The 26,923-nt window shown below is 34.2% G+C and overlaps 1 protein-coding gene across 1 annotated transcript in view; it reads right to left on the reverse strand.

Annotated features, from left to right (window-relative positions):
* CEP89 (centrosomal protein 89) overlaps window positions 1-26,923 on the reverse strand; it is a 199,523-nt gene that overhangs the window by 150,729 nt on the left and 21,871 nt on the right. The window contains exons 6-7 of the mRNA XM_044664184.1: window positions 24,524-24,549; window positions 23,183-23,237 (exon numbers count right to left, since the gene is read on the reverse strand). Of these exons, the coding sequence (XP_044520119.1) occupies window positions 23,183-23,237; window positions 24,524-24,549 (81 nt within the window). The remainder of the gene's footprint in view (window positions 1-23,182; window positions 23,238-24,523; window positions 24,550-26,923) is intronic.

Consider the following 26,923-nt stretch of genomic DNA (forward strand, 5'->3'; position numbering starts at 1 on the left):
AAAAAAAAAAAAAAGATAAAAAAGAAGTCCTACCAAATTCCTTCTATGACACAAATATGGTCTTGATTCCTAAAGACATCCTAAGGAGAGTCAATAAAGAGAAAGAAAAGTATAGACTAATCTCTCTAATGAATATTGATGCAAAAATTTTAAATAAAATACTAACAAGATTACATCTATTTATCACAGAGATCAGAAAACAGTATAACCAGAATGGATTTATACCCTGATTATTAACCATACTTATTTAATATCAGGAAAACTTTTATAAACATAATTAACCAGATTAATATCAAAAAATAATAAACGTATTATAAATATTTCCATAGATATAGTATTTTTACAAAATACATCATTCATTTCTGTTTTAAAAAATAAAATAAAAACTAAATGAATGAAGCTTTAAAAGAATGAGGAAAATTAATGTTGGATTATATTATTTATTATCAATATTTCTATGTGCATCCATTCATTTCCTCAGATTCAAACCTCTGAAGGTCAGGAAGTTCCTCAAGGGCATAAATGAGTAATATAATTACTCCCAGTCATTTTCCAAGGCTTCTATCTGGGCAAGGAACTTTATTTTCATCTATCCTATAAACAAAACCAATACTCAACAAGGCTTTCCTCAGCCCTGGAAAGGTCTTTCTCAGCACACATCCTTTTTGTCATAGCTATTCTCCTTATCAAGACTTGGAGTATTCTGGTCTACAATTGGGAAAATGTAGCCAGTGAAAACTTGATTGAGATAACATGTTTCTCTAACCAAAGCTTGCTGAAAAATCTATATTTCATAAAATAGCATTCCATTTATTAAGGGAGAAAGAGTGTAAGCCACATTTAAACACCATTTCCCCTAGCTGTAGTGAAATTGTAAAGATCTGCCAACCTGAGTAGTTCTTCCCCTCCCAATGAGGAAATAATGGGAGAGGAGCAGGAACTTAAAGACACTTCCTCATTAAAATTTCCAATAATCAGGCCTGCCAGAGGCCCAAATGATGGATTGTTAGGTCAATCAGTAGGAAAACACACCTTGGTACAAAAATGTTTTCAACTCTCACTTTAAGTCATTGGTGCAAATGGAAGCATGCCACTGACCTGTCAATTATTAGTAGATTGCATGTCCATATTAATAAACAACATCATACTCAGAGAAATGGCCTCATTTTGTGGATTAGTTAAAATTCTGGGTACTACAAGTAATATCTATCTAAAACTAAAAGTCTTTCCAATAAGAGTAGAAGTGAAGCAAGAATGTCTATTATTATCATTATTACATAATACTGTTCCAGAAATACTAGGAATAGCAATGAGATAAGAAAATTGTAATTGAAGACTAAGCACAGGCAAAGAGGAAAGAAAACTATCACTTTCTGCAGCTGATATGATTTACTTATAAAACCCAAGAGCATCAACTAAAAAAAAAAAGAATTCTTGAACAATGAATCATCTCAATAAAGTTGCAGGTTATAAAATAAATGCAAACAAATCATCAACATTTTTGCATATTACCAACAAAAATCTAGCAGAAAGAGATAGAGGAATTACATTTAAAATAACTATAGATAGTATAAAATACTTTGTAGTCTAACTTTGAAGATACACAGATGAATTACTTGAGGACAGTTATGAAATTTTTCTTACTAATAAAGATCTAAATAATTTGAGAATTTTTTATTGCTCATGGCTTAGACTTAGCCAATATAATAAAAATGACAATACTATTTAACTTACTGTCACACCAATCCAACTACTAAGGAATTATTTATAATGCAAAGAAAAAAATAATAAAACACACCTAAAGGAACAAAACATCAAGAATATAAAGGGAATCTGTGGGGGTAAAAAATAGGAAAGAATAGGGCCAAGTAATATTCAAAATGAACCTATTTTAGAAAGTCATAATAAGGAAAACAATTTCCTACTGGGTAAGAAACAGGCTAATCAGTAGGCAAGATTAGGTGCACAGTATACAGAAGCAACGAACACAGTAACTTAGTACTTGACAAACCCAAAGATCCCAATTATTAGAGAAAGATCTTACTATTCAAGAAAAACTGTTTAAAAAACTTGAAAAATATGGCAGGGCAGCAGAAAGAAAGACTATAAAACTTAAGTAGGAACTAAAATAATTTTATTTTAAAGAATGAATGAATCAAAGAACAAATCATAGAAATAATCAATAAATGCATTAAAGAGAATAATAACAAGAAGACAACATACCAAAAGTTATAGGATGCAGCCAAAACTATACTTATGGGGAAATTTATATCTCTAAATTCTTACATCAGTAAAATAAAGAGGAGATGCACCCAAAAAAATACAAAAAGAACAAATTAAAAATCCCCAATTAAACGTCAAATTAAAAATCCTAAAACTCAAGAGAAAAAAAACTTAAAAGAAAATCACCACACTAGTATATAATACAAAAAGTTGGTTTTATGAAAAAATAAATAAAATAGATAAACCTTTGGTTAATTTTATTTTTTAAAAAAGCAAGAAAACCATATTACTAACATCAAAAATGAAAAAAAAAAAGTGAAATCACAACCAGTGAAGAAGAAATTAAAGCAATTACTGGGAGTTACTTGGCCCAACTATATGACAATAAATCTGACAATCTAAGTAAAATAGATGAATATTCAGAAAAATAGAAATTGCCTGGATTAACAAAAGAAGAAATAGAATATTTTTAAAACCCATCATCACAGAAAAAAGACATTAAACAAACTATCAACTAATTCCCTAAGAAAAATACTACCATTAGTGATTATAAATCCAGATTTAATTTGGCTGAAATGTGTCCTGAAATTAAATCATAACATGGTCTCATTTAAAGTGAGATGTGTTCTCCTATTAGGAGAAATGTGATAAATCTGAACTTAATGCAAGATGCAATACACATTCCCTCCTGTTTCTCTGTAATTTAAGAAAGCTTTTCCCCTTCTAGTTACATATGCTGTTCTCTCTTTAACCCAGATATAAGGGTTAAAGCCCTCTCTCTACTCCCTCCTCTCCTGTGGCATTTTTTTCACCCATTCCTTTTTTATATGAGATAACTTCCATTTTACCTTTTCCTGGTCTATTTTATATTTTAGCTCATTCCATTATGTTCAACTTGGCCTCAAGTCTTTTATATATATATATATATATATATATATATATATATATATATATATATATATACCCTTTCAAAGTATGTTAAGTAATTATTTCACTCTTGAGGATTATAGATGACACTTTCTCGTATAAGAATTAAACAATTTGACTTTTTGGATTGCTTATAAGTGGTTTTTCATACTGCCTTTGTATGTTTCTTAGATCAAATTTTCTACTGAGTTTTTACCTTTTTATCTTGTATAATTATGCTCAACTTTGCTGGGTATGTTATTCTTGGTTTGTAAATCCAGTTCTTTTGCTCTTTGAAATATTATGGTCTGTGTCCTTTGTTCTTTTAATGTTGGAACTGCTATTGTGTTATTCTGACTATAGCTCCACAGTATTAAGGAAGTCAAGGAGATTAAGAGAATCTTAGGTAAATTAAATATGATAGATATCTGGAAAGAATTGAATGGGAACAGAATATACCTTCTCAGTATTACATGGAACTTTTACAAAAACTGACCACATTAGGGCATAAACAAATCACTTTAAGTGGCTATTTTTTTAACAAAAAGTAAAATTTAATTGAAGATTAAATAACTTAATCTAAAAAGAATGAGTAGGTTAAAGAACAAATCAGAGAAACAACATTTCATTAAAGAGAAGGATGATAATGAAAAACATACCAAAACCTCTGATATATAGCAAAAAGCAGTAAAGCAAAATGTATATCTCTAAATGTTCATGTATGGGATATGATTCAGTGTGTAATTCTTACAGTAGTATTTGGCTTGTAACCCAAATTCTCAAGATCCCTTAGTGTTACTATTCCTTAGACTAAAACTGCCTGCCTCCATCCCAACCCGATAAAACTTCTAGTTTTCCTGGTCTATTTTCAAAAAACTTGAGAAAAGTTTATCTGTACCTGGGAAGAAAGCCCAGTATAAGATAAATTGAAGGAGGGAAAGTACAATGAGTTTCAAAAGTATCATTATGGTCCCAGTCTGGGAATCCCATGATAGTCAAGAGTTTTTCTGGATCATGGGGGTCTTCAGGGGTGCATAATGTTGAAAATCACACTTTCTTCTTCTGTAGGATTAGACAGAGGGGAGGAAGAGAATCTTGTGTCAGGATTATTATAAAAGTCTGTGATTGTACCCACAAGAAGGGAGGACATTTTTGCCCTAAGCAAGCCACTTGTATGGGTAGAATACCTTTTCCTTTCCTTCCTCCCACCCACCAGTGTCCAATATTTTCTCCAAATAAAGCAGCTTTTCTCTGCCAGCATCTTATCAAATCTCCTGTCTGTTCATTAGTGTGATTCTAGGGTAGCCTCCCCAGAATTCCACTCCATACATTTATATTAATAAAATAGAGAAAGAAAAGATCAATGAATTGGAAATGCAATTTTAAAAAGTAGAAAATTAACAAATTAAACTCCCAACTAAATATCATATTAAAGAGCCTAAAAATTAAAAGTGAGATAAACAAAATTGATGGTAAAAAAAGCATTAAATTAATAAATCTAGGAGGTGGTTTAAGAAAAAAATCAAGAAAATTGAGAAACCATTGGTTATTTTAAATGAGAGAGAGAGAGAGAGAGAGAGAGAGAGAGAGAGAGAGAGAGAGAGAGAGAAAAGGAAGAAAACCAAATACTAGCATCAAGATGAAAAGGGTGAATATGTGACCAATGAAGATGAAAATAAAACAATTATTAGGAATTACATTGTTCAATTATATGAAAACAAATTTAACAATGTAAGAGAAATAGAAAAATTTAAAAAAAAACCTTCCTAGGCTATCAGAGCAGGACAAGGAATATCTGAATACTTTAGAAAAAGAAATTGAAGAAGCCATAAATGAAATTCCTAAAAAAAAGCATCAGGACCAGATTGATATATAAGTAAATTCTACCAAACATTTAAAGATCAACTAATTCGAGTATTAAACAAATCATATGAAATAGAAGGTAAAGGAGTTTTACCAAACTCCTTTTACAAAATAAATATAGTGCTGATACCAAAATCAGGAAGAGCAAAAATAGAGAAAAAATTATAGACCAATTTCATTAACAAATGGATGCAAAAACCCTAAATAAAATACTAGCTAGGTGACTATATCAATATGTCACAAAGATAATTACTGTGACTGAATAAGATTTATAAGAAAAGATATATAAGAAAAACTATCCACATAACTGATATCAATAATAAAAGCAATAAAAATACATGACTATATCACTACAAATAGAAAAAGTCTTTGACAAAGCACAACATTCATTTCTGTTAAAAAATAATGGAGGGGACAGCTGGGAGCTCAGTGGATTGAGAGCCAGGCCTAGAGACGGGAGGTCCTAGGTTCAAATTTGGCCTCAGACACTTCCCAGCTGTGTGACCCTGGGCAAGTCACTTGACCCCCATTGCCTAGCCCTTACCACCCTTCTGCCCTGGAGCCAATACATAGTATTGACTCTAAGACGGAAGGTAAGGGTCTTAATAAATAAATGCTGGAAAGCATATGTATAACTGCATTTTTCTTAAAATGATAACAAAGCATCCACTTAAAACCAGAAGTAAATATTTGAAATGGGAAGAAGATAGAAGTCTTCCCAATAAGATCAGGAATGAAACAAAGATGTCCATTATCACCAATTTTTCTTACCATTCTATTAGAAATAGCACTATAGCTAGCAATATAGCAATGAGAAAAGAAAAAGAAAGGAATCAGAATGGGCAAAGAGGCAACAAAACTATGTTTGCAGATGACATGACGGTATGTGTGGAAAATCCTAGAGATTCAACTAAAAAGATGTTTGAAACTATCAATAATTTTAGCAAAGTATTTGAAGATTATAAAATGAACCCACATAAATCTTCAGTATTTTTATATATTACTAAAAAAGTCACACAAGAAGAGATAGAAAAACATACTCCATTTAAAATAAACACAGATAGAATAAATTACCTGGGAGTATACCTGCCAAAACCAAACTAGGATCTACATGATCATAATTACAAAACTCTTTTTACACAAAATCAGATCTAAATAATGGGGAAATATTGTTAATGGATGGGCCGTCATTAACTAACAATAATACCCAAACAAATTTACTTATTCAATGCCAATTCAATTAAATTACCAAAAAACTATTTTATTACTTAGAAAATATAATAATGAGATTCATTTGGAAGAACAAAAGATAAAGAATATCAAAAGAATTAGTTAAAAACAACATAAAGGAAGGAGATCTAGTAGAACCATATTTTAAATATTATAAAGCATTAATTGTCAAAAATGTCTATTACCAGTTAAGAAATAGAAAGGAGGATCAATGGAACAGAACAAACATACAACAAACAGCATTAAAAGATTATAGTAACCTTGTTCTTGACAAAAGCAAAGATCCAAGTTTGGGGATTTTAAAAAAATCACTATTTGGTAAAAATTGCTGGGATAACTGCAAACTAGTTTTCCAGAAAGTACAGACCAATATCTTATACCACTGACTAAGATAAAATCAAAATAGATACATGATCTAGACATAAAAGGGGATCGCATAAGTTAAGTTAGAAGAAGGAACATGTTACCTATTAGATTTATAAATAGAAAAGGAATTTATGAATCAATAAGAGATGGAGAGAATTGTGAAATGTAAAATAAGTAATTATGAGTACATTAATTTGAAACTGTTTCGTACAAATAAAACAAATGTTGTCAAGATTAGAAGATATGAAGAAAATTGGGGGAATTTTTTTTTCTAGATGGCCTCTCAGATATTCATATCTAAAATACATAGAGAACTTTGTCAAATTTATAAGAATAAGAACCATCCCCATTGATAAATGGTCAAACAATAATAATAAACAATTTATAGACAAAGAAATTAAAGCTGTATATAGGCATATAAATCACCACTAATTAGAGAAATGCAAATCAGAACAATTCTGAGATATCGCCTCACACCCATCAGTCTGGTGAAAATGGCAAAAGGGCAAAATTACAAATGCTGAAGGAGATATGGAAAAACAGGGATACAAATACAGTGTTGGTGGAGATATGAATTATAATCCAACCATATTAGAGAACAATTTCGAATTACACCCAGAGTTATAAAACTGTATAATACCCTTAGCTGGGTCTGTTTCCCAAGGAGAACAGGGGAAAAGGAAAAGAATTCCAAGTTCTAAAATATATAAAGCAGCTGTCTTTGAGGTGGCAAAGAATTGAAAATTGAGAGGATACCCATCAATTAGAGGATGGCTAAACAAATTGTAGTATACAATTGTGATGGAATATTACTGTGCCATTAGAAGCTATAAAAAGCCTAATTAAAAAAAAAGTTGGAAAGAACTACACAGAATAATAAACAGTAAAATGAATCATTATACACAGCAACAAAATTAATACTAGAAGAATACACTGTGAATGTTACCTCCAAAGAAAGAACTGAAAGTTGAAAACAGGAAAGACTTAATTTCTATGAACATGTCAGTTTCTCAGACAATACCTTCTGTGATGCGGGGAGGGTTAGGAGGGGCTGAGACACTTGTGGATGGGATTTATTTTGTAGATATGAATAAAAGTAAGTTAAACATATAAGAGATTTATGATTTAATTTTTGTACCATACTCTTTTTTCTTTGGACATGGAAATACTTATTTTATTTGGTTTTAAATGAAATGTCCTTACATTTGCTTACTATTAACTATTTCTGCAACATGAGAAAAAAAGATAATGACCTAGCCCTAAGATGGGATTAGTGAAATTTTGTTATTAGATGTAAAATGTCTTGGGACTACAATTTGACATTATTCTGTTTTAATTTAAGGTATGATTATGAGTTGTCATGAAGCCAATAGGACACCATTCAAAGGGAATATGATGTTCTGCCAAATGGAAGTGTGGTCTGAAAACTGCTCTAGACAGATATCTATCTCTGGGAAAAGCTGAGAGAACAACCTTATGAAAGCAAAGGTAGGAATCTCTTGACTCAGTTTCCCTTTGTGCCATTTCCTTTCTGAACAGGCTATTTTCCCACCTGGTTAATTCTGAGCTTAATATCTTGTGGATAAGGTAGAATTTTACTTCATGACTAGTTGTTAACTATGACTCTCACCTAGAATCAAACAAAGCTAAGGGAATTTTCCTGTTATGCTTTGTGACAGGTCAATCTGTGCCCTTGAATGAATAGTCTTAAAAATGTCACTTCTTTTGTAGAAAATTCCACAGCAAATAATCAATGCAATGAACAAAGGGAATTTTGTCAATGCAATACTAAATCTATTAATTAACTACTATTATTTTGGTTGTTCACTCATTTTATATTTGACTCTTCATGATTCCATTTAAGGTTTTCTTGGCAAAGATACTAGAGTGGTTCACCATTTCCTTCTCCAGCTCATTTTACAGATGAGGAACTGAAGCAAACTGGGATAACTGACTTGCCCAGAGTTACATAGCTAGTGTTTAAGACTGGATTTGAACTCAGGAATTCTTTACTTGAGGCCTAGTACTTTATCTACTGCACCACTTTGCTACTGCTAGTATTAATCTACTAAAACATCTAGTTACCATACTAGGACATGACAATGAAAGTCTGTATTTGTAGTTGACTCCATATCTAAAGTAACTTTTTATTGTGATCTTAGGCTTTCAATCTCCTTGCTAATAGTTATATTCATGTATAAGACTGGGTCCTTAATATACCTCATTCCTCAAGATAATAGAAGGATAATACATATACCCTCAAAAAGTGGGGATAAGACAAAGATGTAAAAGTTTCTTTAAAACTGAATGGAGGAGGGTGGAGCCAAGATGGAGGAGTAACTAGAGAGCAGCACCATTTCACCACAAAAATGCTCTCTAACAAAGAGTAAAATATCGCCAAAGAACAAACAAGGAGACAGAGTGAAACAACCCTCAAAAAAAGAAAAACCTAAAAGGTAGGCAGAGACCATATGAGGAACTGAGGTGACAGGGGAGCAGAACTAGCAGGAGGCATAGCAGAGAGGGAAGAGCAAGCCAAGAGCAAACCACAACCTCCTCAAACCTCTCCACCCCCCCATCTGATCTCGCAGGTTCCAAGCTTAAGCCCTACTTAGTGGGCAGACCCTGAGATCCTGCCAGGGAAAGTAGTGGTCCAAGCCAACTTACACTCCTTGAAATTTCAAACCTGCAGAGAAGTTTGGAGGCCTAGTCCAGGGCAATCAGGGCTGAAGGGGGCCAATCTGCATGAGCCCAGAGCGAAGCCAGGAATACCAGTCTGGGCTTGGGATGAGGACATAATCCACGGTTTGGGGTGAGGACACAGTTCTCAGAGGAAGCCTCTCCAGGATATTTTTTGCCTAAAACTAAGGATAGAGCTACAGGACAGGGCAATCAAGGATGTGCCGGATTTAATCAATAACATCTTGAGACAAAATACACACACACACACACACACACACACACACACACACACACACACACACCACACACATGCCTAAGTCTGGGGCTATAATTTGATCAGCACCTAACCTGATCAAGTTGAGACTGAGAACAAAAGCTTACATCCAAGCCTGAGGAAAGTTTTTAAGCTAGCAACATCACTAGGGTCAATTGAATCAGCAGGGGAAATGGACTATCAGAGATCTCAGACCATCTGGTAAAATAGTGACAACCCAGAAAATAACTCAAAAATAGCATCAAGGAAGGACTTAAGTTTAAGGGAGTACCCCCAACTTCCCAGAAAACAAGAGAGTACTCCAACTTCCCCAAAATAATCTATAATTAGATAGGAAAAATGAGCAAGCAACCAAAAAAGTACCTAACTCTAAAGAGTTTTTATGGAGACAAAGAGTAAGGTGTAGACACAGAAGGCGACAGCAAAAGCAAAGACAACACACACAAAGTCCAAAAGAAAAATATGGAACGGACACAGTCTAGAAGAGTTCAAAAAAGACTTCAAAAACCAATTAAGAGAGGTAGAGGAAAAGTGGGGAAGAGAAAGGAAAGTGATGTAAGAAGAAAGGAAAGTGAAGCAAGAAAAAAGGAAAGTAATGCAAGAAGAAATGGAAGTGATATAAGAAATGGGCCATTTGAAAAAAGAGAACCAAAAACTGACAGTGGAAAATCATGTCTTAAAAAGCAGAATTAACCATCTAGAAACTAATTATTTCATGAGAAATCAAGAAACAATAAAGCAGAATCAAAGAATTGAAAAAACAAAAGAAAACATGAAATATCTTATTGAAAGAACAACTGAAATGGAAAATAGATGTAGGAGAGTCAATCTGAGAATTATTAGACTACCTGAAAGCCATGATGATGAAAAAAATCTTGGATATCATATTATAAGAAATTCTCAAAGATAACTGCCCAGAGGTCCTCAAACAAGAAAATAAAATTGAAATTGATAGAATTCACTAATCACTTCCAGAAATAAATCCTCAAATGACAACTTCTAGGAATATAATAGCTAAATTCAAGAACCACCAATCCAGAAAGAAACCATCCAAATACCATGGAGCTACAATCAAAATCACTCAGGACCTAGTGGCTGCTACATTAAAGGATTGTAAGGCACAAAATATGATATTCAGGAAGGCAAAAGATTTGGGTTTACAACCCAGAGTCACCTATCCAACAAAACTGAGTATATTCTTTCAGGGGAAAAAATGGTCATTCAATAAAATAGAAGATTTTCAAGCATTCCTGAGGAATATAAGCCAGACCTAAACAAAAAATCTAAAGGCCAAATACGAGAGAAAAGAGAAGCCCAGAAAGGTAAATAAGAAAGAGAAAATTTAAGGGACTCATTAAGGTAAAAATGTTTATATGTCTACATGGAAAGAGGATCTCTATAATTCTCAAAAATTACTCTTAGTAGTAGACAAGATGGAAGGAATGTATTCAGAAAGAGGATGGACGAGTAAGCCAATTATGATAATATGATTTATATGGATGATATATGATGATATGGAATGATATGTATGATATGATATGTATGCATGTGAATGACATGTAAAAAATCAATCACGGGCTGAAAGAGAGGGTTGCACTGAGACAAAAGGGAAGGGAGAGACAGAATGGGGTAAATAATATAGCATAAAGAGGCAAGAAAAATCAATACAGAGAGGGGAGGATAAGGGTGGTGATGGGCAATGCTTAAACTTTACTCTCATTGTAACTGGCTTAGAGAGGGGAAAAGAGTATACTCAGTGGGGTATAAAATTCTATTGTCCTACAGAGAAATAGAAGGAGAACAAGACAAGTGAAGTGGCAGGGTAATTGAAGGGAGGGGGGAACTGGAGAGGTGACAAAAAGCAAAATATTGGTGAGGAGGAACACAATAAAAGAGAATAGAACAGGACCTAAAGAGGATAATACTCTAAAGGGCAATACAGTTAATAATCATAACACTAAATGTAAATGGGATGAACTCACCCATTAAATGGAAGCAGATAGCAGAATGGATTAAAAACCAGAATCCAACTATATGTTGTTTACAATAAACACATTTAAGGCAGGGTGACACACACAGATTCAATGTAAAAGGCTGGAGCAGAATTTATTATGCATCATCTAAAGTAAAAAAAGCAAGAGTAGCAATCATGATACCAGAAAAAGTCAAAGTAGAAGTTGATCTGATTAAAAGAAATAAAGATGGAAATTACATTTTGCTAAAAGGTACTATAAACAATGAAGTAATATCAATACAAAACATTTATGCCCCAAATGGCATGGCATCTAGATTTCTAAAGGAAAAACTGAAGGAACTCAAAAAGAAAATAGATAGTAAGATCATACTAGTCAAGGATTTCAACCTACCCCTTTCAGAACTAGATAAATCAAACCAAAAAATAAATAAGAAAGAAGTATGAAAAGTAAATCAAATGCTAGAAAAATTAATTAATATATATCTAAAGAAAACTGAACAGGGATAAAAAGAAATATACCTTCTTCTCAGCAATACATGGTACATATACAAAGATCCACCATGTGCTAAGGCATAGAAATATTGCAAAGAAATGCAGAAAAGTAGAAATAACAAATGCCAATTTTTCAGATCATAATGTGATAAAAATTATAATTAACAACAGTCCATGGAAAGGCAAATTTAAAGTTAATTGGAAACTAAATAATCTAATTCTTCAAAACTGGCGGGTCAAAGAAGAAATCATAGAAACAATTACAGACTTCACTAAAGAGAATGAAAGTAAGGAGACACCATATAAAAACCTATTGGATTCAGCCAAAGCAGTACTCAGGGGAAAACTTCTATCACTGAGTGCTTATACCAACAAAATGGAAAGGGAGGAGATCAATGAAATGGGCTTGCAACTTAAAAAATTAGAAAAAGGACAAATTAAAAATCCCATGATAAAAAATAAATTGGAAATCTTAAAAATTAAAGGAAAAATTAATCAAATTGAAAGTAAAAGAACTATTGAACTAATAAATAAGACTAGGAGTTGGTACTTTGAAAAAAGAAATAAAATAAAGCACTAGTTAATCTAATTAAAAAAAAAGAAGAGAATCAAATTAACAGTATCAAAGAGGAAAAGGGTAATCTCACCTCTAATGATGAGGAAATTAAGGTAATTATTAAGAATTATTTCACTTAATTATATGGCCAATCTAGGTGAAATGGATGAATATTTACAAAAATATAAATTGGCTAGATTAACAAAAGAGGAAATAGAATACTTAAATAATCCCATATAACAAAAAGAAATTGAACAAGCCATCAAGGAACTTCCAAGAAAAAATCCCCAGGGTGGGGATAAATTAGAAGCCTTCCCAATAAGATCAGGAGTAAAACAAGGATGCCCATTATCACCTCTATTATTCAACATAGTACTAGAAACACTAGCCATAGCAATTAGAGAAGAAAAAGAATTTAAAGGGATTAAAGTAGGCAACAAGGAAACTAAACTATCACTCTTTGCAGATGATATGATGGTATACTTAAATAACGCCAGAAAATCAACTAAAAGACTAGTGGGAATAATTAACAACTTTAGCAAACTGTGGTATCTGATGGTGATGAAATATTATTGTGCTGAAAGGAATAATTAACTGGAAGAATTCCATGTGAACTGGAAAGACCTCCAGGACAAAAGGAACAGAACCAGGAGAACATTGTACACAGAGACTGATACATTATGGCACAATCAAATGTGATGGACTTTCCTACTAGCAGCAATGCAATGATCTAGGACAATTCAGAGAAACTTATGAGAAAGAATGCTGTCCACATCCAGAGAAAGAACTGTGGAAACAGAAATGCATTAGAAAAACATAAGATTATGTAGTAAAATAGGAATATGACTGGGGTTTTGATGTTAAAGGATCACTCTACTGCAAATATGAATAACATGGAAATAGGTTTTGAACAATGATACATGTATAAATCAGTGGAACTGCTTGGATTTGGGAGGGGGGGAAGAGTGGGGATGAGAGGAGGGATCATGAATCATGTAAGCAAGGGAAAATATTCTAAATAAAAAAAGGAAAAAATAAAATAAAATTGGATGGAGTGGGGGGGGGGGGGTTGCCAGCTAAGCCCTGGCTCAGTGAATAGAGTGCTAGACTGGAAATAGGAAGTCTTGGGTTCAAATCTAGTTGCAGGCACTTCCTAAGATGTGTGACCCTGAGCGAGTCACTTAACCTCAAATACCTAGTCCTTACTGCCTTTCTTCCTTGGAACCAATACTTTGTATTGATTCTAAGACAGAAGATAAGGGTTTCTTAAAATTTAGTGAAGTAGTAAACTTTGAGAAAGCAGCAAAATGTTAAAAATCTAAGAACTAGGGTATGCACATCTATGCATGTTCATGTGTGTGTGTCTGTTCATATGTATTCAATTAGCTTGTAAACAAAGTTCAAGTATGTTTTAGGAATAGTTCTCAAAATAGGATTATCATTTTTACACATAAAATTGCATTAATAATTGTAAAGAATCATGTCCTCTTCCTATTTTTTTAAACCCTTACCTTACATCTTAGAATCAATACTGTGTATTGGTTTTAAGGCAGAGAAGCAGAAAGTGCTAGACAATGGGAGGGTAGGGGGAGTTAAGTCCAGGATCACATAGCTAGGAAGTGTCTGAGGCCATATTTGAACCTAGGACCTCTCATCTTTAGGCCTGGCTCTCAATCCACTGAACCACCCAGCTGCCCCAACTCTTTTCCTATTTTGAAGTATCTGTGTGACAATATTAAGGGATTAGAGGGCTCATTTTCAAAGTCAGGCTTTCTTCCTTTAACCTGTGAATAACATTGTCCATGTCTGTTACAGAGTTTGGAAAAAGAAAGGTTATATAAAAACTGAAATTCCCTGAAGTTTCTGTGTTCCTAATTTGCTGTCCTTATAGCTCTGTTAATAGGGTTTGATCTATAAAGGTTTAGACAGTTTTCACCACATGATGGAAAAGCAAATTTAGGAAGTTGTAATAAATATATTGAGGCTTGTCATTGGCAAATTTTAGCAGAATTACTTAGGAACCTTCACAAGTAACTTGTAACAAGAGAGGCAGATCTACTGGATGGTCTCCCTTCAGAGCTGCCTTGAAAATAAAGTCTACTCCAGAATGTCCAAAGGAAGAGACTACATGGAACATCTGGGACTCAAGATGAAATGTGCTGATTAAATTAATAATTTGAATGGGTTACTAGGTTACAGGACACTTGATCTATTTAATATTGAAGATCATTATTGTATTACACTGAAAAAATAAAGATAGAAAGCATGGATTGCTTGAGATCTTCACTATTAAGAGGACTACTCATATTACTCATATTAACGAAATCACATAAGGTACAGAAATATACTGAAATATAAGACTAAAATAACAAACAGGATATGTTATTCTATTTTATTCTTAAAGTTTATGTGAACTATAACTTTCTTTTCTTTTGATCTAGACCTCCAATTTCATTTATATGGGAAGTTCCCTTGACAGACCTAACCTATATATTACTTCTCCATCACAAATTTGTGTTACTGAATTTCAACCAGGCCTTGATGCAGCCATAATTTTATTTCTCTCTAATTGATTTTCTCTTATTCTAAATGTTCCAAATGTTTTCTTTTGCCCTCAAGCCTCCTTACTCCTCAACAGTAGGCCTAGCTCCATACTTTACTGTTCTTTTTCAGCAGCTATCTTGTCTCTTCTCTACACTTCACAATTCCTTGAAACCATCCCCAATCCTCTTTCCTTACTCCAGTCACTGATGAAGAATAAATTGCTATCCTCACAAAAGCTACTCTCTACCTGTAGCCTCGATCCCATTCCTTTCCATCTCTACCAGCAGATTGCCCCTAACAATCATTTTCTCACCTCACCTCTAACTTCCAATCTCTTCTTATATATTGTCTCTTCTTCTGTTGCCTTCTCTCTTATCCAAGCTTCAGGTTTTCTTATGTTTAAAAAACCCTCACTTGGTCCTACAGATACTTACAAGTGATCATCTATATCTCTTCTCCCTTTCAAATGCACAAAAAATGTTCTCTGTACTTCCTGCTACCACAACTCCTCTCGCTAACTGCTTTAGTTTTCAGACTTTGGTTTATAAAAACATCACTCAAGTGAAACTTCTCTTGCCATAATTACCAATGATCATTTAATTACTAAACCTAACACGATATTCTCAATCCCCAATCTTTTATTTTTCCCAGTCAGCAAAAATTCACCTTCTTTCCCTCTTAATCCACATCTACCCCCAAATCAGAATGGAAAAAGAAAACAATTACAAACATGTATATTCAAGCTAAACTATCCCATACTGGTAATGTCTAAAATATATATGTCTCATTCTAAAATCTGAGTCTTTCACTTCATTATCAGGAGGTGGGCGGTGCATTTAATAATTACTCCTCTGGAATCATTGTTGGTTATCATGATGTTTAGAATTTCTAATTTTCAAAGTTGTTTATGATAAAACATGCATATTTTAAGCAATATACTATATTGCTATCATTATATAAAATTTTCCCCTAATTCTATTCACTTCTTGCTGCACTGGTTTCTCTGAAACTATCCCTTTCATCATTTCTTACAGCACAATAGTAATCTATCTCATTTATACATACCATAACTTTTTTAGCCATTCCTAAACTAATGGAACCCACTTAAAATCCCATTCTTTGACATCTCATAGTTATTAGTTGTTTTGCTTAGTAATAAACCCTATTTTTATCAATACTCCTAATTTCCCCTTCCTCTTCATGTTTTCCTCCCAATTCCCTTTTGAGTAAGATGTATTTTTTTATCCAACTGTGTGTATTCTTTCCCTCCTTTCAGTTCATATAAGTCAAGCTGTCAGCAGGTCCCTCAACCCCCTCTTCCTTATTCATATAGACACCTATTTGTATACTTTGATTATGTAAAATAATTTTGTTAATCTTTCTTTCCTTTCCCCACCTCGTATAGTCATCTTCCTCTCTCCTTCTATTCTTCTCTTAAGGTCTTCAAAACATAATAAAACCACCCTAAGCCTTGTTCAAGTAGACTGTATGATCTCTGATGATAACCAGGATCCAAGGGGATACTATATATATATATTATCTGTTCACATTTGAATGTAAGCAATTTATCCTGGTTTAATTCTTTATTACTGTTCATTCATTTTCCCCTTTTTATGGTTCTCTTAATTCCTTTGCCTGAATTTTAAAGTTTCTATGCAGCTCTGATCTTTTCTTTAGGAATACTTAGAAGTTCTCTATTTCATTAAAGATATATTTTTTCCCTGTAGGATTACACTCAGTTTTGATAGTTAAATTATCGACTGTAAGTCTACTGGAATACTGCATTCCAAGCTCTCCACGACTGCATAGTAATGACTACTAAATAATGTATTCTTCTAATTATGGTTCATCAGTATCTGAATTCTTTCTTTTGACCTGGAAGTTCTGAATTCTAAGTATGATATTCCTGAGAGTTTTCATTTTGGGGTTTCTTTCAAGAGGTTACTAGCAGATTCTATTTCCAGTTTCCTCTCTTGTTCTTAGATCTGGGCATTAGATATCTTGCAATATGATGTCTAGTATTTTTGGACATGGCTTTCAATAATAAAGTGATTAAATTTTTTTTCTCCTCAATTTGTTTTCTAGGTTATCTATTTTTGCTACAAAATATCTTATTTTTTCCCCAACCTATTAACTTTATTTTAATGTCTTGTTTCATGAAATCACAGATTTCTATTTGTTTCATTCTGATCATTAGAGAACTTGTTACTTGCGCTAGATTTTGTATGTATTGTCTAAAGCTGTTAAATTCCATTCTAATTCTTTATTTTATAGTTCTCATTCCTCACTCCACCTATTTTTTTCCTTAAGCACTCTAATTTCACTTACAGAAAAGTGTTTTAATTCTTGTTCCATCTTTTCCAGAAATTCTAGTTGAATTTGTGCTCAAGCTGTTTTTCTTTGGGGCTTTCCTGATAGATGTTTTGGGGTCATTCTCTTCTAGGTTCATGTCTTCTTTGACCCTAGCATCATAATAGCTTCTTATGATGTGATTATTCTTTTGTTTACTCATTCTTCTAGTCTACTTCCTGACTTCAGAATTTGTATTAGAGTCTGGGCACTTCTGGAGGCTCAAGGTCTGGGCTGGTTCTAATGCTATTTTCTTGGGATACTAAGTTTTACATTACTCCAGACTTGCAAGGACAGCTCAGATTGGGGATCTGCAAGCTTCTAGTTCTCCCATAGTGGCCAGATTCAGAGAAAAGTCTAATTATTGCCCTCAGACTTAGTTCTGGGTTTGTGTCTAAGCCACAGCAGATTGCTACCAGTTTTACCCACTATCTGCTGGCTGGAAAGCTCTACTGGTTCATAGAAATATAACTGCAAGTTTCTCTTTGGCCTAGAATTCCTGTCTTCTTTAGGCTTCAAATGGGACGAGAAGTTAGAAGTGAGACATCACTCCTCTCCTGAAGGGTGAGCCATATCACTGCTGCTGGCTTCTGAATTCATATAGCTTTGCCTCCCCCACCCATACTACTTCATACTGTCATATCCAAATCTGTCCTCCCCAGTATAGGTCTAGGACAGTAATGGTGAATCTTTTAGAGACAGAGTGCAGTGCCCACCCCCCAGAGACTGAGTGTCATGCCCACCCCCCCTAAAGACCAAGTGCTGCCCCCTGCTCCGCACCCCTTGGACCCCCGCTTATCCCAGGCAGGGGAGGGAGGAAGTGCTCCCATTGGGCCACTGGGCAGAGGGACAGGTGATGATAGGCACACTCCCCTCCAGCTATGTGCCACACTGTGAGTTATGCTCCCCGTAAACCTTGCTTCTCTTCACCCCCACCCCAGGAATCACCTTCACCCCAGACTTAATAGGCTACCATCTGCACTGCCCCCTCACACAGCAAATGAGCTCCCTCCCAGCACCTTACCCCAGACAGGGGAGAGAGGAAGTGCTCCCATTGGGCTCTTGGGCAGAAGGGTGGGTAATGAAAGAAATGTCCTCAGGCACATGGAGAGGAGAAGGGGAACAGCTCTACCCCAAGTCCTCTGGCTTTCTAGTAAAAAACTCTGGCGGGAAACTGCAGTGTGCCCTTTTGGGCATGTATGCCACAGGTTTGCCAACACGGGTCTAGGACCTCCTCTTGTCAAGGAGCAGAACATGCTCCTTGAACTAAGTGCTTTGCTCATCCTATTCCACCCTGGTCAGACCCCAAGCCCACTGTCCACAGACCTCTCAGTCTCTATCACTATGCAATCCAAGCTAGAAAGGTGATTCTGTGCCTTTTTTCCCCTTGAATTTCCACATTAGGGTTTGGTACCTTTTTTAGATTTATTTGGAGGAAGTATGATAGAGGAGTTTGCTGCCCTGCTTTCTGCTAGTTCTGTCTCTTGAATCCTCATTCTCTTAGCAGCATTTGACTAGCCACTGCTAACCACTCTCTTGCCCGGGGCACTGGTTCCTCTCTGGGTTTTCATGACACTTGTTTTTAGTATTCCTGTCTATTCAATTTCATGCCCATTTCCCTGCAGTGTCTATCCAATTAGATGAACTGATAAATGACTCCTAGTGATTGTCTATTCATATATATATTCAACTATATTTCATAGTCTGGCCACACGCAGCCCATAACACTCCTGAGTGCAGGCCAAAACAGATTAAAATTTAGTTTCTATCTGAACTGAATTATTTTAATAATTAAAAAATAAACATGTATGATTTTCTAAGTCAAAAGGCATCCTAGAGGAATCCTCATGTATGGCTTAGTGGTCCATGTTTCTATCTGAGTTTGACACCACTGTTCTAGACAATAGGCAATCTCTACCCATTTGATTTTTCCTACATAGATGATTTAAGCCAAACACTTTTGAGTGATTGTGGAATATCATTTAAGAACTTCCAAAATGACCCAAGACTTAATGAAAAAAATATTATTGCCCATAAGCAGGAATATCTGGTAGACTTAATAATCTCTAGTAAATTTCTCTCTGACTTCAACTCTATAATGAATATCTTCCATGATAGCAACAAGCATATTTGCAGGAGTATATATCTCCCTGCTTTACTGCTCATGTAATATCAGAGAGTTGAATAAGGTTTAACGTTTTGTTATTTCTCTCATGAAATAATACATAATTTTGGCATAGGTACAGGAGACAACCTGTTGGAGGAAAGTACTTAAAAGAGTGTTTTGCTTTTGCCAATCGAATGTTTTTCTATAGTTATCACAATTTGATCTCACATTCTCTAAACTTTATCTTCTATGATAGTAAATTTCTCTTCTTTATGATATCATTTGAGAAAGTGTGTTAGATTCCTTTCTATACTCTCAAATATACCCTAGAATCAGAGATTCTCAACTTAAGGCCTAAAAACTTGTTTTTTTAATATTCTGATAAGTACATTTCAATATAAAAGGTATTCTTTATAATTTTATACATATATTGCATTATGCATTTAAAAACCTTATTCCCAAAAGGAACCCAAAGGCTTTACCAGACAGCCAAAGGAGTCCATGACACACAAAAAGTTAAAAATCCCTACATAAATACATGTATTGGTTACTCAAATCAATCTTTTATTAGACTGATTTGGATATTCCCTAAAACAATACAAATAACAATCCATTCTATACTTGCCCATCCTATGAAACTCTTGTCTACATAAAACCATCATCACGGAAATCCACCCAAAAGGCTGGAGGCCTTCCTCACTTTCTCCTAACAATACCATTCTGCTTGTCTACCTGTCTTTTGTTCTCACTACATGACTGTTCCATCTTCTATTCCAGGCATATATTTTATTGATGGCATCTTTCACTCTTATTGTTCATTAAAGTCTTTCATTGGTTATATGTTGCAATCTCCTCACAACCACCAAATATTATGCTTTATTATACCTCTGTATATTATTTTTAGTTCTTTGGAGACAGTTGGCTACGTGTCTTACTCCTACAGAGTAATATCAACAGAATGTCTATATTAAAAAGATAAGCCTTTATTTTTCATGGTAAGTTTGGGGTCACTAAAAAAGCTTTACAATTTCCCAAAAGCAAATAAACTTCTTCTCTTCCTTTTCAACTTCAGCACAACTCCCTATCCCAGATAAATATAAATGATGGACAGACACTATTCCTAGATACTCTCTATCCCAGGCAGACTGAAGCATCATAATAATTCTAGGCATCTTGTTTGTTTTCAGTTTTTGTTACCACAAAATGTGATATTATAAATATTCTGATGTATATGAGGCTTTTCTTCTTATCAAAGATCTGCTAGGAAGTACCCAAACTGATGAGATTACAGATGCACTGAAGTAATTATTAATATTTGAGAGCAAAGAGAATGACTAAAATGTCCTTGGGCTTTAACCTAGATCAGTGATGGCAAACCACTGACACGTGTAGCCATTTTTGATGATATGGGGCCACATGCCGAGGATGAAACATTTGTTATAATGTAGTGTAGACACTGTGCACTAGAGATAACTACCTATATTAATTTACCTATTTTGATTTATTAAATAGTTATATATTATAATCATACATTTTTGTTACTTAAACTATATCGTGAAATTATGGTTTTTTTTCTCTGAGTGACACAGCACCCAAGTTATGCTAGGTTTTTTGGCGAATTTTGACACACCAAGCTCAAAAGGTTGCCCATCACTGACCTAGATATTATGGTGCTAGGCATATAGCCTTTGTTAATGTTAATTCATATTACTACATGATTATTGGCCCACCTCCTTTTCCAATCTTATCAATCTAATAATAACTTTAATGTTACTTTGAGTATGCAATTTATTATTCATTGATGCAGAGTGAAAGAAGCAGAGCCAGAGGAACACTGTACACAGAGACTGATATACTGTGGTAAAATCGAATGTAATAGACTTCTGTACTAGCAGCAATGCAATGACCCAGGACAGTTCCGAGGGATTTATAGAAAAGAACATTACCCACATTCAGAGGAAGAACTGCAGGAGTGGAAACACAGAAGAAAAACAACTGCTTTGAACACATGGGTTGAGGCGGACATGTTTGGGGATGTAGACTCGAAACTACCACACCAATGCAACTAACAACAATTTGGAAATAGGTCTTGATAGACGACACATGTTAAAACCAGTGGAAATGCGTGTTGGCTATGGGGGAGGGGCAAAAAAGGGGGATGAAAGGGAAAGTAAGAACATGAATCATGTAACCGTGGAAAATTATTCTAAAAAATAAAAAAAAAAATTAAAAATATACTGTTGTCTATTTATGTCTACCATATTTTCATCAGCCTTTAGATGATTAGAAACTTTTAATTACTCAAAGTCTTCTATATAGAGTTACTGAAAAAATATTAATGCTTTTTTAAAAAAAGGATTTTGTTTCAGGGAAAAGTCTAGGGTCCTTAAAATGATAAAACAATTTCCCAAAACCTATACAACCTATTCAAAACTAAGCTCAGTTCATTTTCATCTGTAGGGCCTATCTAAGATATTAACAGACCAACTCTATGTATTCTTCACCCAACTATAATCAGATCATGGTCTAGATCAGTGATGGGCAAACTTTTTAAAGAGGGGGCCAACGGAAAGGAAATGCTCATCTGTCAGTCTGTTTCTAAGGCAACTCTTTCAAAGTTTCATCGTATTGTATCCTACTCATTGTATTCATCAGATTAGGAATAATGTCTGTGGCCAGATAGAATATTTCAGGGGGCTGCATCTGGCCCATAGGCCATAGTTTGCCCATCACTGCTCTAGATAATAAGTATTCTTTATTCACTTGGTATTTTCTTGTAGTTATACCTTCTTTAGGAGCCTCTACAGAATTATGGATCTTAAATCAATCAGCATAGCATCAACTACACATAGGAGTCATTAGATAATGAAATACTAGTCATATCATCTAAATGAATAACTGTTCATTTAAAGAACTGCACATAATCCTTGGTGCTATTATCTCAATAAGAATATTTTCAGACTTATGATAAAATACAAAAGTCTGGCACAGGGAATAAAGATTCCCAAACTTGTCACACACAGTTTTTCCCCAAAAAGTGACTCTAGATGTTTATGCTCAACACCTGGAACTTGAGGACATTCCACATGTAGACACTGTGTAATTTGGAATTTTGGGGGTCATTTGAGTTTTAAATATTTAGATATATGACAAACTTCCTGTGGGCATTTGGGGGACTTGGAAACTACATTTCATGATTCAACGGGTTTCCAGTCTTACGTGATGACGTGAGCCAACGTAAAACGTGGCTTAAATAGAAAGGACTTGATTGGGACATCCTCTTGGGTACGTGGGAGCTAGGTGGAGAGAAGGTATGGCGGGGAATTTGAAATAGATCTTATCAGGCACATGGGCATTTTATATTTTTCCAACATGGCCTTAATTAAAATATTAATACTTTTTATAATCTCCATCTATATTTATTATAATTATAACAACACTTTCTTTCTTGTCTGTAACAGGAACCATGCCAACCCTTGTCATCACATTCCATTAGCTAGAAATCAGAAACATAAAATAATAAAAGAACATTTTACTTTGGTATAATTAAGATTACCATTACAGATTTTTTTAAGTGTAATATCTGCAATCATGTTAAAATCAAAAGGCAACTACCTGGAAATGGTGGAGGCTTTTCAAAAATTACATTTTCAGCAGATAGTTTTTCATCCTAGAAGAGGAAAGGGTAAAAATATAAAAATCCAAATTTCTTCCACAAAAGACAAAGAAACAATCATCAAAACATAAAGTTTATTATTTACCATACATATTAAGACCCAACTTTTCTCATTATTGCTCTATTGCTAACAATTATAGTTTTAAGAACTTTAATATATTATATTTCTGATAAAAGAATCTTTGACCATAAAAAGGATTTTTCCTATTAACTAGTAAAAAGGAAGTACATGTCAAGTATTCAGAGTTTTCTTATCATCTCTATGAGTCAATCAAGTAGCTGTGTCCTCAGACCAAAATGTCTTGAGTGGTTCTTTAAGATAAGGATTCTAAAACCCCAGAGATTACCTTCTTAAGCCAAATATTTCATTACCTAGGTATAAACTATAAAACAGAGATGCAAAATGTCATCTTTACATTAGTATGATATTTCAACCGAATGTTCGAACATTTAGCCACTGAAGTCCTAATCAGATGTGTCTACATGATATGAAAGTGACCCTAAAGTCTCAGACGTCTTGAGTACAAGTTCTGGAAATTCCTACCAAACTAGAAGGGTTTTGAGCATGAATTGGCAAAAGATTGTTTTGTTTTGTTTTTAAACTGAGTGTTAAAAGTTCCATCGCCGAAAGGCTGATCACAAGGTAATGAATATTTCTATCTGAGATAATTCACCTCTGGCAAGGTATAAGCAGTTGCAATCCACATCAGCCACACCAATGAAATTGCAGCTCTTCTGAAATACTGAAGAAAGCAGCAGCAATTCAAAAAATGGTGATGAAATGTTTTTTTTCAAAATGCTTAGAAAAGAATGCAACAGAAAAATTCTTTTCTCATTGCATTCAAAACAGGATCAATAACCAGCTAAGTAGAGACTGGAATCTTAATAATCTTTTTCATTAGTAATGTTTTGGGGAGAGTATTATGCTCCTAATTTTACTAAAAAGGCTGAATCAATTTTACTGAGGAAAAAACTCATTTAAAAACAACTGTAGCACGTGATAAAGTATTGCTGAGTAAATGACACAAACATTGCTAGATTTGGAAATTGCAGTTACCATTAGAGCTATATTCATTAAAACTCTGAGCTATTTCTAAACTGAAATATTTTTTCTCCATCATGAAAATGAAGGAAAATTGAATTTCTTAATTTTTATAAAAGCAGTGAAATCAGCCTCTCTAATGGAAAATCAATCATGTACCTTTAAGCCATAAGAGGCATCTAATAATTACTGTAGGAAGTTATTTAACAATTAAAAAATATTTATATAATAGTCTTACCTTTACATTCTGAAGAGGATGTTTACCTTTTGATAAAGAAAATAAAAAAGAACTTTCAAAAAAGAACAAATAAAGAAATTTTGCTGTCATCAAACAACACAGATTCAAATTCCCACAAGAGTACTTTTTCCTATAACATTTATTTAGACTGATGCTAATTCAGGAAAGGATGAAAGCAACATGATAGAGAATTCTCAATTTGTGAACTCCTTCCACCAGTGCAGATATTAAATCATCTATGGCTTAGTGGATAGGTCCACTGAATTACATTGCTAACAAATGTCAAAGGCAAGTCTTGACCCCAAGTGAAGCACTCTAACCACTATATTATGCTACCTATTATCTATTTAAACTGATAACATAAGAAAAGTATTGAAAATGGATTGCGGAATCATAGAATCTCAGAGATAATGCAATTTAATCCTCTTAATTTTATGAAGGAAGAAAGTAAGGCCCAGAGAAAAGAAGGGATTTGTTCAATATCACATAGTGACACACATAAGATGAGAATCCTATCCAATGTTCTTTGAACTGCCTTATGACATCTCTTACTTCTACTTACAAATGGACTTATTTCATATTTTAGATTTCAACAGCAACGAAGTATTAAAATCTTGTAGGCTTTTTTGTGAACTTAATAGGGATTTTTTCCATCCCACTCCTTAAATTTAACATTTAAAAAGTTAATTTCAAGTCAACTCATCTTTTTTCCAAATATTAAGTTAAGATAATTATGATCTCAAGATCACTTAAAAAATATAAATAAGAAGGTATATTTTTATATATCAGTAAATCCAGGCCTGGAGAGGGGAGGTCCCTGGGCAAGTCACTTAACCACAACTGCCTAGCCCTTACTGCTCTTTTGCCTTAGAACCAATACTTAATATTGATTCTAAGACAGAAAATAAGGGTTAAAAATACACACACACACACACACACACACACACACACACACACACACGAGAGCAGAAGGCAGTTAAAAAGAGGACACTGGCAAGCAGGGCAATGTTGTAAGTACCATGTAAATTTGAAATATACCAAACAAAACAAAAAAAGTGTATGGAATGATGCGTCCAAGTTTGTTATTACAGCCTTCTTTTTCTTTTCTGTACAGAGGAAATGTCTGTATTCACTGACACTTGATTGGTTGATAATTTTTAAAAAAGTAAATTTTAAAATATACAGTTCTATTCTTCTTCTGAACTACATATATCCTTCCCCTTAGCATATCCGGCTATGAGTTCCACCTAAATAGGTCTCATAGTATATGCAGATGAAAATACATGATTTATCACTTGTTTATTTGGGTGTATGATTTGGGGTTTTGGTTTTATAAGATTATTCACTTACAAAAATGAATAATATGGAAATATGTTTTGTGTGATAATACATTTATAACCCAAACTGAATTGCTTGTCAGCTCCTGAAGAAGAGAGGGAGGAAGGGTGGGAGGCAATATGAATCATTTAACTTTAGAAAACTTATGTGGTCAGACACTTCCCAGCTGTGTGACCCTGGGCAAGTCACTTGACCCCCATTGCCTACCCTTACCGCTCTTCTGCCTTGGAGCCAATACACAGTATTGACTCCAAGATGGAAGGTAAGGGTTTAAAAAAAAGAAAAAGAAAGAAAACTTATGTGGAACTCTGTTATAAAAATAAAATAAATATATTTTAAAAAAATAAATAAGTAGATCTCAATATTTACTTTCATGAGTAAAAATTTCAGGTTCACTTTGGGTATTTGAAAAAAGGTATTTGAAGCTATAATTACTGAATTTCACTTTTATTTTCTCCTGTGAATTGGCCAGTTAATTCATAACCAAACATTTAGTAAATGCCTACACTATAACAAGTGCTGTGCTAAGTGATGGAGTTACCAAAAAAAAGGCAATATAAAGTCACTGTCCTCAAGAAAGTTCACAATCTATTAAGAGACGACAATACATAAAGAGAAGCTGAAAAGGGAGTGGAAGAGAAGAAAGGATGGTGGATGAGGGCCTTTAGCTGATAGGTGCCCTCCTTAGAGGATCTAGAAGTTCTCTAGTATCTACCCGCTACACTATTTAATCAGAGGGAAGGGCTCCAGGGGCAGGGGATATTGAGGAGGTGTGAGCCTCAGGACATGAAGAAGAAAAATGAGGCCCCAAGACCACACACCATATTATAGCTATGGCAGTGATTAGAGAGACTTGACACAAAATCTCCAGGGCTGAAGGCCAAGATCAGCCCAAAATAATAAGCTACTGGTTACAAGGGTCAACCTGGACACTGAAGCTAAAGGAACACAGTCTTAAATCTAGGATTGTGACAAAAAGAGTTCCATGAAAGAGATGAAAGCCCAGAGAAGGTTGGTGACATTCCCAAAATCACTCAAGTGTGTGTAAGGGCAGACCCAAGT

The sequence above is a fragment of the Gracilinanus agilis genome, chromosome 2, assembly GCF_016433145.1.
Source record: "Gracilinanus agilis isolate LMUSP501 chromosome 2, AgileGrace, whole genome shotgun sequence".
NCBI classification, from domain to species: Eukaryota; Metazoa; Chordata; class Mammalia; order Didelphimorphia; family Didelphidae; genus Gracilinanus; species Gracilinanus agilis.